The 13117-nt window shown below is 41.1% G+C and overlaps 1 protein-coding gene across 1 annotated transcript in view; it reads left to right on the top strand.

Moving 5' to 3' along the window:
• Positions 1–13117, top strand: part of SLC9A6 (solute carrier family 9 member A6) — a 95873-nt gene that overhangs the window by 52132 nt on the left and 30624 nt on the right. The window contains exons 7-10 of the mRNA XM_033945742.1: positions 2126–2267; positions 2912–3017; positions 8649–8737; positions 9674–9787. Coding sequence (XP_033801633.1) covers positions 2126–2267; positions 2912–3017; positions 8649–8737; positions 9674–9787 — 451 coding nt within the window. The remainder of the gene's footprint in view (positions 1–2125; positions 2268–2911; positions 3018–8648; positions 8738–9673; positions 9788–13117) is intronic.

Raw genomic sequence — 13117 nt, 5'->3', positions numbered from 1 at the left:
TCCTAAATTCCTCACGTGGAAGGTGATTTTCCTGCTTGCACTCACTTCCGCCCGGCGAGTTAGTGAGCTACATGCTCTGGTAGCGGACCCATCCTTTACTGTTTTCCACCATGACAAGGTGGTACTCCGCACACATCCAAAATTCTTGCCTAAAGTAGTGTCTGATTTTCACCTCAATCAGTCCATCGTATTGCCCGTGTTTTTCCCCAAGCCCCACTCTCACCCCGGAGAGGTGGCGCTTCACACTCTTGACTGCAAGAGAGCGTTGGCCTTTTACCTCCAACGCACTCAACCACACCGGAAAGTCCCACAATTGTTTTTGTCCTTCGACCCAAACCGGTTAGGCCACCCAGTTTCCAAGCGCACCTTGTCCAACTGGTTGGCCGATTGCATCACCTTTTGCTACGCTCAGGCTGGTCTCACGCTGTAACGGGACACAAGGTCCGAGCGATGGCAGCCTCTGTGGCGTTCCTCAGGTCCACACCTATTGAGGAAATCTGCAAGGCTGCCACGTGGTCTTCAGTTCATACTTTCACCTCTCACTACTGTCTGGACTCACTGTCCAGAAGCGATGGCCGGTTCGGCCAATCGGTATTGTGAAATCTATTTGCTTAAATTGCCAACTTCCCTCCATCCCTCTTCAGTAAGCTTGGAGGTCACCCACATGTGAGAATATCATGCCTGCTTGTCCTGGGATAAAGCACAGTTACTTACCATAACAGGTGTTATCCAGGGACAGCAGGCATATATTCTCACAACCCGCCCACCTCCCCGAGGTTGGCTTCTTTGCTAGTTAAGTGAACTGGAGACCACGAGGGGATGCGCCCCCTAGTGGAGCAGGAAGGCACGCATGCGTGGAGCAGCAGAGCAAACTTAAATCTTCAACCAAGTTTGCTTGAAAATGCTTCCGCATCGGGGCTCCGTAGATGACGTCACCCACATGTGAGAATATATGCCTGCTGTCCCTGGATAACACCTGTTACGGTAAGTAACTGTGCTTTCTCTTCCCATTTGTTGCTGATAAGAGATGTCTTTATTTTTTGCCTCTCTTGTAGTGCTTTTGCTAGGGGTAATATCACCTACCACCCCTTTTTTCTCTAGTTTAAATGCATATTCCTATATTATTTGAATTTTTTTCAGTGTAGGATCCTTTTGCCTGCCACAGAAAAATGTAATCCATCATTACAGAATAAACTCTTACTGTTCCATCCATTGCCCCAGCCACCTATATTTCTAGAACTTTTTTGTGTTAAAGCTGGTTGTGCAATAGAAAAATGCTGTGTGCAAAATGAGCCCCAACTAAATAAACTCCTCTGGGAGATGTGATCTGCATAGCTTTTTAAATAAATTCCTTGTATATGAAATCCAAGTAAAGATTTCACATGTACCTTCTGTTAACGTTTGTCGGCTAGAATCAAATGAATGCTTATTTTAATGTAACATATTAAAGACCTAAAAGAATTATGGACAAAATAATTCTTCCTCTAGTATCCAGTTGAGCTATGATCATAAAACACTTTAATGGCAAGTAACATTCAGTTACAATAAATGCCTAAATCTTTCTCGTGATTATTCTGCTATATTAAGAACATAAGAACATAAGCAATGCCTCTGCCGGGTCAGACCCGAGGTCCATCGCGCCCAGCAGTCCGCTCACGCGGCGGCCCAACAGGTCCAGGACCTGTGCAGCAATCCTCTATCTATACCCCTCTATCCCCTTTTTCAACAGAAAATTGTCCAATCCTTTCTTAAACCCCATTACCGTACTCTGCCCTATTACGTCCTCTGGAAGCGCATTCCAGGTATCCACCACCCGCTGAGTAAAGAAAAACTTCCTAGCATTTGTTTTGAATCTATCCCCTTCCAATTTTTCCGAATGCCCTCTTGTTCTTTTATGTTTTGAAAATTTGAAGAATCTATCTCTCTCTACTTTCTCTATGCCCTTCATGATCTTGTAGGTTTCTATCATGTCTCCTCTATTGTATGTTTTGTAAGACAAGGTTGATTTGGAAAAAAACAAATATACAGGACTCGGACACAAGTTGAATAAATTGGACATCTTAAAATGTGTTTGTGGCTTTTTAAAATTACTTGTTTTTGATTAATGGCCATATTTTTCCTTTAGATCAATCGTAGCTTATCAGCCGGCAGGAGACAACAGCCACACGTTTGATGTGACTGCCATGTTTAAGTCCATTGGGAATTTCCTTGGGATATTCAGCGGATCCTTTGCAATGGGAGCTGTGACAGGCATAGTCACTGCTTTAATATCCTTTATGTTTCAGGGTGGTGGCATACAGCTCGTGCACGGGAAGTCCAAAATAGAGGCCTCATAAATCTGCAGCAATGCAGAAAAGAAGAGTGGATCCCAAACAGATGTATGAATAACTATGTTATTCAAAAATGTTAAAATGTCCTTAAAATTAACCCAATGTGGGCCAGGTTTCACCCAAACAAGGACTTCATTGGGGGTAATCTTGCCAAAGGAAGAGTTCTTGTAACATGCGCTCTTTGCCATATGCGCTTTTACCCAGCACAGCAGCTTACTAACAGTTTTTTGTGCATTATGCTGAAGAGGGAAGTTAGTAAGCTTTTGTGTTGGGAATAAGCATATATGGTAAATAGTGCATGGTACTTACTAGCACTATCAAGATTACCCCCGATGCAGTCCTTGATTGGGCAAAACATGGCCCAGGGGTAGTTTTAAGGACATTTTAAACTTTTTGAATAAAAAAGTAATCCATACGTGTATTTGAGATCCACTATTCTTTGTGAGTGCATAGCTCATGCAATACGTTCTGCCCCCATCATGAGTTTGTAAAATACCTGCTTTCTTAAGGAAGCAGTAGGCCAAGTTGAGGAACAGACACATTCGATGCCATGTTATTTGTGCTTAACCATGACTTATTACGTCACCAAGTTCACCAAGTTGCGGGAGTTCCAGCTTCTAGAGACCGGTTTGTTTTTCCTGATGTCCTGGAGCACCTTCCTTTTGGCTGAAGCATATGGTTTTACTGGTAGGTCATAGTTCAGCTGGCTCAGTTTAGTGGGGATCTAGGCTTCGTGCTTTGCATTTTCTTATGTGTAAGGGTAATGTATTAGATGCATCACCTTTTTGCGAACAACCAAAGCTGTTTACATATTATATTCAGATATCTGTATATTCTGGTGGGCTCACATTCTTAAGTTTTTGTATCTGAGACAGGGAAGGGTTAGGTGATTTGCCCAAGAAGTTGCACTGGCTGTTGAACCGAGTTCATCGGGTTCTCAGCCCAATTAGGTTACTCCTCCACTCCAGTCTTGGGCTGCAGGGTGAAATATTATGCCACCTAATGAAAGCAAAAGTTACTTAGTAACTGGCTGTAGCTTGTTTTTCTAAATTAGGTTTTCCTCCATTCATCTGCTAATATGGAAGTGGGCTTTAGTTGCAAAGTTTTATTAATATCTTCAGTTTGTAATTTTATTGCTGCATGGAGCTGTGTCTGAACACTAAAGAAATGCTAGTTCTTTGCACAGCTGACCTTACAGTAATTCTGCCCTATTGGAAGGGTTACAAGACTTTAGGCCTGTAAAATCTGAACATGTGACCCCCAGCCCCGCCTCTTCACCAGCTGATGCCACGTTTGGAGGTCCTCTGAGCATGCATAGGTGTGATGTGATAACATCACACATATGGGTGCATGCGCCGATGCCCTCCCGATGTGGCCCCGAGCTTGAAGCTTTTCAAAACCTGGACAAAGTGCTGGGTTTTGAAAAGCCGTCTAGATGCCTGGACAGTTCTCTAAAAAGAGGACATGTCGTTAATTTCCTTGAACAAACCGGAAGAGGCAACCCTAGACTCTTTGTGGGATCTTATGGCTAGTTTCTCAAAAACCATAAGCTGTAATTTTCAATTTATTGAAAAGAAATTAACGGAACATACTAAAGAGCTAAAAGATTTGAAAAGTGAAATGACAGTCTCTAAATCTTCCATCCAGAAACTTGAACAGGAATCGACAACATCTAAACAACTGCAAGAGACATTAATAAAAGATAACATTAATTTGAGAAGAAAAATTGAGATGCTTGAGAACAACTCTTGAAGTAATAACTTAAGGCTGATTAATTTTCCTAGGCTGGCGATGGTAACCCCTAGGAAAATGCTTAAGAGATATTTATTAGAAATCTTAGAGGTTTCAGAAGAAACATTACCTCCATTCTCGCGTGTATATTACCTGTCTGATAGAAATGTAACTCAACAACAAAAAGAGTCTCCAGCTCAAGAACGAATGAATGTTTCTGAACTATAAAGAGACAGCAGTGCCAGCAACATTGATTATAACATTAGCTCTTTCGATAGATAAATCATGGTTGTTAAAAATTTTCTTTAAAAATAGACAGACAGTATTTTTAGGCCTTAAAATACAGATGTTTCTTGATCTTTCATGAGAGACGCAAAAGCATCGCTGTGAATTTCTTCTGAAACCTGAAGTTATTTCTCTGGGAGCTGGGTTATTTGAGACATCCTTGTAAGTGTATTGTGTGTTACCGTACTGTTAAATATGTTTTTTCAACTGAATCAGTTGACAACCTTCTTGGCGTTATCTCATCTGGATGTTGAAAAATCTGGAGCTCTATAGATTTGGATTTAAATATTGATCCTTGCTCTCAGCTCTATAGCCAATAGCATTCTTTAATATTTCTTCCTTCTTTACTCGCTTATTCGATCTTGGATTCCTATTGAGGACTTGAGCATAAATAGTTAGTAAATTTATTTAGGTAATGAATGTTAAAGATTTCTTTCATTAATGAATGCTAAAGATTTATATTTTACTAGGAATTTAACCTGTATGCTATTACTGCTTTCTGTACAAGTATAATACTTGATGTTTAAGTTTGAAAATTAATAAATAATAATTAAAAAAAGAGGACATGTCTGGGCAAATCCAGATGTCTGATAACCCTACTGTTGGAGTGTTGCATCATAATGCAGTCTGCAAAGATGCAGAGAGCTCTCTATTCTATTATGTTAGGTGATTTATGCTCCCAGAGATCTGTGCTGCTCTCTGCTAAGTCCCAGCAGCAGGGAACAGCAAACCTGAAAAATTCTTGAAAATGGAATCCTGATGATTGATAGCACTGTGCACTGCAATCCAGAATACCAGGATTTGGGGTAGATTTCTGTTTCCTGAGCTGATGAGGTGGGAGATACAGCTGCTGCAGCATTCACAGCTTCCAAGAGGGAAGGAGGCTTCAATTATTGCTCAACAGGGACACCTAGTGGTCAGACTTAATATGCAAGATCCAGCAGGAACCATCCTCTGTGGCTTTTGGTTGAGGATTTTCAGCAGTGGCTAGGTAGGAAGTGTGGTGTTAAGAAATGATGGTGGGGAAACCCTAGGCTAGGAGTGGGCAACATTTTAACAAGAGGTCCATGTGCACGTCGGTACTATTTTTAGTGGGCTGTAATTTTATATAATGTCTGAACTGGAAATGCTCAGAGCTCCATAGATCTTGGGTGATAAATACATAGTAAAAATGTAATAAAAAAATGACAGAAGCAAGCTGCTAGAGTGGTTATTCTGAACATATTTGTAAAATTCAGTATTTAAAATCGGCAGAATTCTGGCTAATAATGTTCTTTGTGTATACTTCCCATGATCTTGTAGGCTGCATAAAATTTGGTGGCAAGCTATAGGTTGCTTATCCCTACCCTAGGTGGTTGTTGATGTAGGGTTGGTGTCAATTGAGCTAGAAACCCAAAGGAATTCAAAGAAAAGTAGAGTGGAGGAATGGCCAAGTGTTTAGGGCTGCAGCCTCAGCACTCTGAGGATGCAGGTTCAAGCCCAGAGCTGCTCCTTATGACCCTGGGCAAATCAATTAACACTCCATTGTCCCAGGTATGTTAGTTAGATTGTGAGCCCACCGGGACAGAGTGGTTGATCATTGGAACAAGCTTCCAATACAGGTAATCGAGGCCAGCAGCGTGCCAGATTTTAAGGGTAAATGGGATGCCCATGTGGGATCCTTAAGAGGGTGGAGTTAAGGATGGGTCATTAGGAGAGGGATCTCTAGGAGAGCAGACTCAGGGGGGTGGGTCTGTGAAGTGGGCAGACTTGATGGGCTATGCCCTTATCTGCCGTCATTTTTCTATGTTTCTATGAATGTAAACTACTTAAGCTATAAGTGGTCTATAAATACTAAAAAAAAAAAAAAAAAAAGGAAATGGTATAACAAGAACTCCCAGGTTCTTTTAAAGGGTAGAGAATACATTGGACTGCAGTTCAGCTTGGGGTGATTATGTGACTGATGCAAGTGAAATAAATTATCTTGTTCAGGTTTAATGGGAATTTGGTCATGAAAGCAATGAGCTAGGTGTTATCAGGGGTTTGGAGACTTGTATCTGTAGAAGAACAGGATTTGAGCTTATTTTACATGCGATTTTTGCATATCTGAATGGATCTCTGTGCCTGACCTAGCCCTAACAAACGAGTGTAGGAATCAGCAGTGCTTTTGGAAAGTGGTGTGTGTGGGGGGGGGTTGGGGGGGAATTCTGTAAATGGACACCTACAATGGCAAGCACCTAGCAAAATGGCCTCTGCTGCATGTCGTTTAAATGTAGGCGCCGTTTGCAGAATCATGCCTAGTGGCGCCTACGTTGAGTTAGGGGCCGGTATATAAAGCCAAGGGTTTTCCTGGCCTAACATAACCAGCGCCTCTTACCACACCTATATTGCAGCTAGGTGCTTCTAGGTGTGCAGATATCTGCATGCAACTTGAATGTTTTTTAAATTAGGTTTTAATGGCATTTTCAATTAAAATGGCAATTAACCTAATTTTAACAAATTTAAGTTGCATATGAAAATTGGCTAGGTGCTGCTGAGATAGGTTTCTAGCGTCATTTATAGAATTCCCCCTCATGCTCCTCCAAAATCACCTATCTGTTTAAAAGATATTGGAGTAAGAGACCAACAAAATGTTGGGGAGTGGAATAAGGTCTCTTCTGCTCTCTCTTACACAGCTATTTACTGTATTTTTTGCTCCATAAGATGCAACTGACCATAAGACACACCCTAGATTTAGAGGAAGAAAACTAGAAAAAAACCCATTCTGAACCAAATTCTCCCTGCCAGGCTCTGTACCTTGTCCCTCCTCTGGTGGTCTAGTGGTAGGCAGGGACAGGGCACGCAGGCCTAGTGGCCCAGTGGCAGGCACGCAGGCCTAGTGGCGTAGTGACAGGCAGGCAGGATTAGTGGCGTAGTGACAGGCAGGGCCTCCCACCCCGAGGCAAGCAGGTAGGCGGGACCCCTTCCCCGTACCTTATTTTAGTTCCTCCGGCAGGCCTTCCCTTCCCTTCGGCTCACTCCTGAACTATCTGCAGCAGCGTCAGAGCGGGAAAAAGGCAGGCGCGAGAACTGAGGCAGCCATTCACACAGCAACGCGGGACAAGGCAGGAGCGTGAAAAGCTCGCGCCTGCCTTTTACCCGCTCTGACGCTGCTGCAGTTAGTTTGGGAGTCAGCCGGAGGGAAGGGCAGGACCGCCGGAGGAACTAAATAAGGTAACAGAGGATGTGGGGTGGGTGGGTGGGTGAGTATTTGTTCCATAAGACGCACCCTTATTTCTACCCCCTTTTTGGGGGTGGAAAAAGTACATCTTATGGAGCGAAAAATACGGTATTTCATTCTGCCTTCCACTCTCCTCACCATCTTATTTCTGGATACTACTAAAGGCTTTCTAAGGAGGCACTGAGATAGGTAGACATGCGGTCTCTAGAAATGCCTTGCTTCTTCATATCCTACTTCTAGGCTAGGCCCCAGAGTTTACTTGCCATCCAGTCATATCCAAGTTGCTATAAAGGGAAAGGGGATGGTATAGCCAGGTCCTGTGTTTTCACCTGCAACAGTCTAGTAGTCTTGCTGAGCTGGGATACCTTGTCTACTGATAATGTTAATAATCTTTCTCTCAGGACTGGTTCAACAGTTGAGCAATTTAGGCTGTTGCCTAGAGCAACTGCTGTTGGATCAAAACAATAGATCCTATCAACCAAACAATTCAAAGAGCTATCTTTTACATGTAGGGAGTGTGGATAATTTTCAAATAGCCTATTTACCTTGAGAAATGGTGTTTGAAAATTGCCCTCATTACATATACAGCATAGATGCAAAGCAACATTTAAATATTTGAAAGCATGATGTCCCTTCTGTGCGTTTTTACAGGTTTGTTCTAGGATGGCCGATACTGGGTTAATAATGATGATGAGTTGAATTATGAAAATGGGGAAGGAATGGGGGTGGGAGAAATTCCTCAGGACATGAAAGGTAATTGGAGGGAGGGAAGGAAGTGCAAAAGGTTGTCAAACAACTTTGCATTAAGCTTTCTTTTTCCTCCCCCTTCACCTTAAGACCCTGTCTTACAGTTTGGGCTCTGCAGTTGATAACTGGGCTTTCCTTCCCCCCAGTCCCCCAGATTCATTTATTACTGAAGTGTTTTGGGATGCACCTTAGATCTCGTGAGATTTTGAGTTCTAATCCCAGGATCCACTGTAGTAACTTGCCGAGTGCTCTAAAAGGCTGTGGCACCGTGACTGTAGAAAATCATTAGTAGGGTCATCAAATATTTCCCATTTGGTAAAATGTGTTGTAATGGAATCTTTTTTTTCTGGTTGCAGGTGTGGTGGCAGTTTTGTTTTGTGGTATAACGCAGGCTCATTATACATACAACAATCTGTCGCAAGAATCACAACATCGAACTAAACAAGTAAGTACATAGGGTCAGAGACATGAGAGGTCTTTGTTACCTACTTTCCATTGCTTCTCCTATGCCAGCTGAGATCATTGTCCTGTAACTTTTCCTTAAGTTACTCGTCCTTATTTTCTGTCTAACTCTGTTTTATCCGTCTATATCAGTGGTCTCAAACTCGCGGCCCGCCAGGTACTATTTTGAGGCCCTCGGTATGTTTATCTTAATCACAAAAGTAAAATAAAACAGTTCTCTTGATCATATGTCTCTTTAGCTATAAATGACAATATTATTATTAAGACTTGGCCAAAAGGAAAGATTTATAAACTATGAAGAGTTTTACCTCATGCAAAATTGTCATTTCTTTAATAAGACATTAACTATTTTTTCTGCAGCCCTCCAAGTACCTACAAATCATAAACGTGGCCCTGCAAAGGGTTCGAGTTTGAGACCACTGGTCTATATGGTTGACTTCCACTAACACATTGTGCTGTCTATTGAGATGTCTTAATGTGAATCTGTGTCTGCACTGATGTCAAAGAGGTGTTAGTAGGGCTGGTCCCATGAGCAGGTTGCTGCAATGTGGAGGTTCATCACGTCCTCTCCTTTGGTGCTAGTCAGGCCTGGGTCTAGGGGGGAGAGAGGCGGGATAGCTGCTGCTACGGTGGTGGTGCTTTTACATATGCTATGCTTAGCCTTTAGAACTCTGCTTCCAGAGATCCATTTTCTCTTGGAGGAGGGCTTCTCAGTTATCTAGGCATGCCATCAGGGGAGGACAGTTCAACAGCGGCAACAGAGAAGGCGGAGAGGGATAAAAAAATATGAGAAAATGTTCTTGAGCAATGGGAATGTAAAGGTATACTTTCTGTACCCTGCTTGAGTGTCTTTGTACGCAGCATCTTTCAAACCATAATGGTATCAGTCATGTGATTTAATCATACTTCTTGTCTTCAGTTATTTGAGCTCCTAAATTTCTTGGCTGAAAACTTCATCTTTTCGTACATGGGACTTGCACTCTTCACGTTTCAGAATCACGTCTTTAATCCAGCCTTTATAATGGGAAGCTTTGTATCCTTTTGTGGTATCCAGGATGAGGATAACTTGCATGGTGGGTGTTAAGGCAGGACTGACCACCCCTCCCCCAAGGCAAAACTAATAACTGTTAACAAAAATGAGGGAAATCAAGAAAATGCTTCATTAAATGCAAATTCAGAGTGTTTTGTTTTGTTTTTCAAATTCTTTATTCATTTTCAATATTTCCAATAAGTGCAGTACAAATTATACATTTTATATTTAAGACATCACTTAATATTCTTTCAAGAAACAAATCAATCTCCCCTCCTCCCACCCTATCCCATAACTATTATAAATTTTTATTTTATAATCAAATCTTCAAAAAGCTCATTATGATATACATTTCATATCCATAAGAGATAATAAGCCCTAATAAATAATCCAATACATTAATTTTACAAGAATTCAGAGAATCATTTCAAAATAAATCCTCCCTCCCTCCCAGAGTGTTTATTAGCAACTATCTGATATGTAAGGAGTGGTGGCCTGTTTTCGGTCAACTTCTAAGCATCTACAAACCCAGCTCAGACTCCTTTTTAACAATTTTGTCAGATAACAAAAGTTTTGTCCTGGGAGATCACAGATTCTCAATTAGTCCTCTGGACATATCAAGTCAGTCTGGTTTTCAAGATGTTCACAATGGATATGGATAAGATAAATTTGCATGTTCTGCCTCCATTGTATGCAAATTTTTCTCATGCATATTCATTGTGTATATCCTGAAAAGCTATGAGGTGAGCATAGAACTGCCACCTCAGCATCCTGAGGTTGTTGGATCGAATCCCAACGCTGCTCCTTGTGACTCTGGGCAAGTCACTTTATTCTTCTATTGTCCCAGGTACAAAATAAGTACCTGTATACATGTAAACCACTTTGAATGTGTAACCATAAAAAAGCTGTATATAAGTCTCATTCCCTCTCTCTTTCCTAACTGCTGTGTCCTAAGGACTGAGTTGAAAATTCCTTCTGTTAAGGAAATCTTTGGCAGCTGGAATTCCAGCTTGGACCAACAGAAGAGATACTGGACTATAGGAATTTTGGGGGTCATATAGGTCCTTTCTTTAGGTTATATTTGTGAGTGTGTAACAGTCTGTCCTGAGACTGAGAAAATAACTTTTTATTCTCTTTGTTATTTCTCTGGAAGCCAGCTGGTGGCTCAACATTTTCCTTCAGACCAGTTCTCTAGATCTTCTCCAAGTTTAGTCCTCAAGGGCTACATGCAGACCACGTTTTCAGGATGTCCCTAATGCATATGCATTACTCAAACTTTTAAAACCAGTTATTAAATATTTAATACAAACAAGTACTATTTTAATTCAATTATTTTAATATTATCTACCACAGTTCATTTCATATGTATTGCATAATACTTTCATAAGTTACCAATAATTTATAAATATCATAATAATTTAGTTAGTGAATCTAATTCCCATCAACTCGCATTCACTTTTCAACATTCACACACATACTACAGTCATTGTGATTACTTTTATCCAAAAATGGATCTTAGTTCATCAGTCCATAATCATCAGATCAGAGAGGCTTGAAAACATGGAAATCACAAATTTTTAAAACGCCTACACTAGGGGCAGGAATTTGAAGGAATTGTTTTCCAATCCTGCAGTGGCAGCGAGTAAGGCTGTAACTCAACTGGGGCATTTTAGATGTGCAGGGTGTGTATATTGTCAGTTTGCCTTGGTAACTGACAGGGTCGTGATTCCTGGGAGTGATCGCAAATTTTTCTTAAAAGCCCACACGGACTGTGACACTAAGCAGGTTGTATATGATATTGTTTGCCCTTGTGACAAATAGTACCTAGGGCAAATGCGGCATAAGATTAGATTTAGGGTGGCTCAACATCTTAGTAATCTAAGATTGGGTAAGGAGTATAACCCGCTTGTTCAGCATTGGCAAACTAAAGCTCATAAGGTAGAGGATATGAGGTTTGTGGTTTTGATCCAAGTGTCTTTGTCATGTGGTGGTAATGTTTCAGAGGTATTGCTTAGAAGGGAACAGAGATTAATTTATGAGTGGAATACGGTTGAGCCCTATGGACTCAACAAAGAAGTGGAATGGAATATCTTATAACTGGATCTGGGAACTGTCTGAATAGGTATATAAGGGTGATAGAGAGGAAGTGAGGTCGTGCAGTTTGAATCTCCTGGTGGACGGTGTGTTTCCTGTTTGTTAGCTGATCCCAGCTTGTGCCGAACCCTGGGCCCCTGCTTGAGTCATGCTTAGTTTACTGGTAGGTGAAAGTTTTTTAACGGTTATGGAAGTGTTCTGGTATGAATGAAAGGGAATTGTATGTGAATTATTTTGTGTTGTAGGTAATGTTTTGAAGTTGGTGAGCCTTGCAAATGCAGCTTCTTAAGACTCCATGCGGCGAAAGTGTTGAGCAGAATGCTTTGCAAATTGAAGACCAGGATTATTGTGAAGGCAGAGGGGCTTGCTGGATGCGTTTAAAAAAATTGTGATTTCCATGTGTTAGACTACTGTGCAGCTTCCGGTTTCAAGCCTCTCTGATCTGATGATTATGGATTGACGAACTAAGATCCATTTTTGGATAAAAGTAATCACAATGACTGTAGTATGTGTGTTAATGTTGAAAAGTGAATGTGAGTTGATGGGAATTAGGTTCACTAACTAAATTATTATGATATTTATAAATTAATCATTGGTAACTTATGAAAGTATTATGTAATGCAGATGAAATGAACTGTAGTAGATAATATTAAAATGGAATTAATTAAAATAGTACTTGTTTGTATTAAATATTTAATAGCTGGTTTTAAAAGTTTGAATAATACAATAAGCAGCTATTTAATTAAATATAAAACCCCCAAGCATAGGCTTTAGGTTAATAAATAAGCATGAGAAAGATCTGCACAGTGGATGTAGTAGGCATGCAAATCTTTCACAATATTAATCAGGATAGAATTGATGTGTCTTGGAACTTTAAGGTCATTTATTAGTAGAGCCAGCTTAATTTGTGCTGGAACAGAGTTTACCTTTTAAAAGTTTTCTTGTCTCTAGTGGTCGACAGATAGAAGGCTCCAGGGTTGGCATGAGCAGGCTAAATGAATTGTTGCTCACTGCCACCAACTGCTAGAGACGAGAAAACTTAAAAGTACAAGGGGTGGCAATCGGGAGAAACAAGGGGAGATGACTAGTTGCTGGCTGGAGAAGAGGGAGAGATGGTGGACTATTTTTGAGGGGGGAGAAGAGAAGGTAAATCCTAGACCATATGTGGGGGTGCGAGTGGAGGGGGAAAGGGAAGAAGGTAAAATGCTAGACTATGTGTGAGTGGAGGGGGAAAGGGAA

The sequence above is a fragment of the Geotrypetes seraphini genome, chromosome 5, assembly GCF_902459505.1.
Source record: "Geotrypetes seraphini chromosome 5, aGeoSer1.1, whole genome shotgun sequence".
NCBI lineage: Eukaryota > Metazoa > Chordata > Amphibia > Gymnophiona > Dermophiidae > Geotrypetes > Geotrypetes seraphini.
Note: the sequence above shows the minus strand (reverse complement) of the source record. Positions and strands in the feature narration are given on the sequence as shown.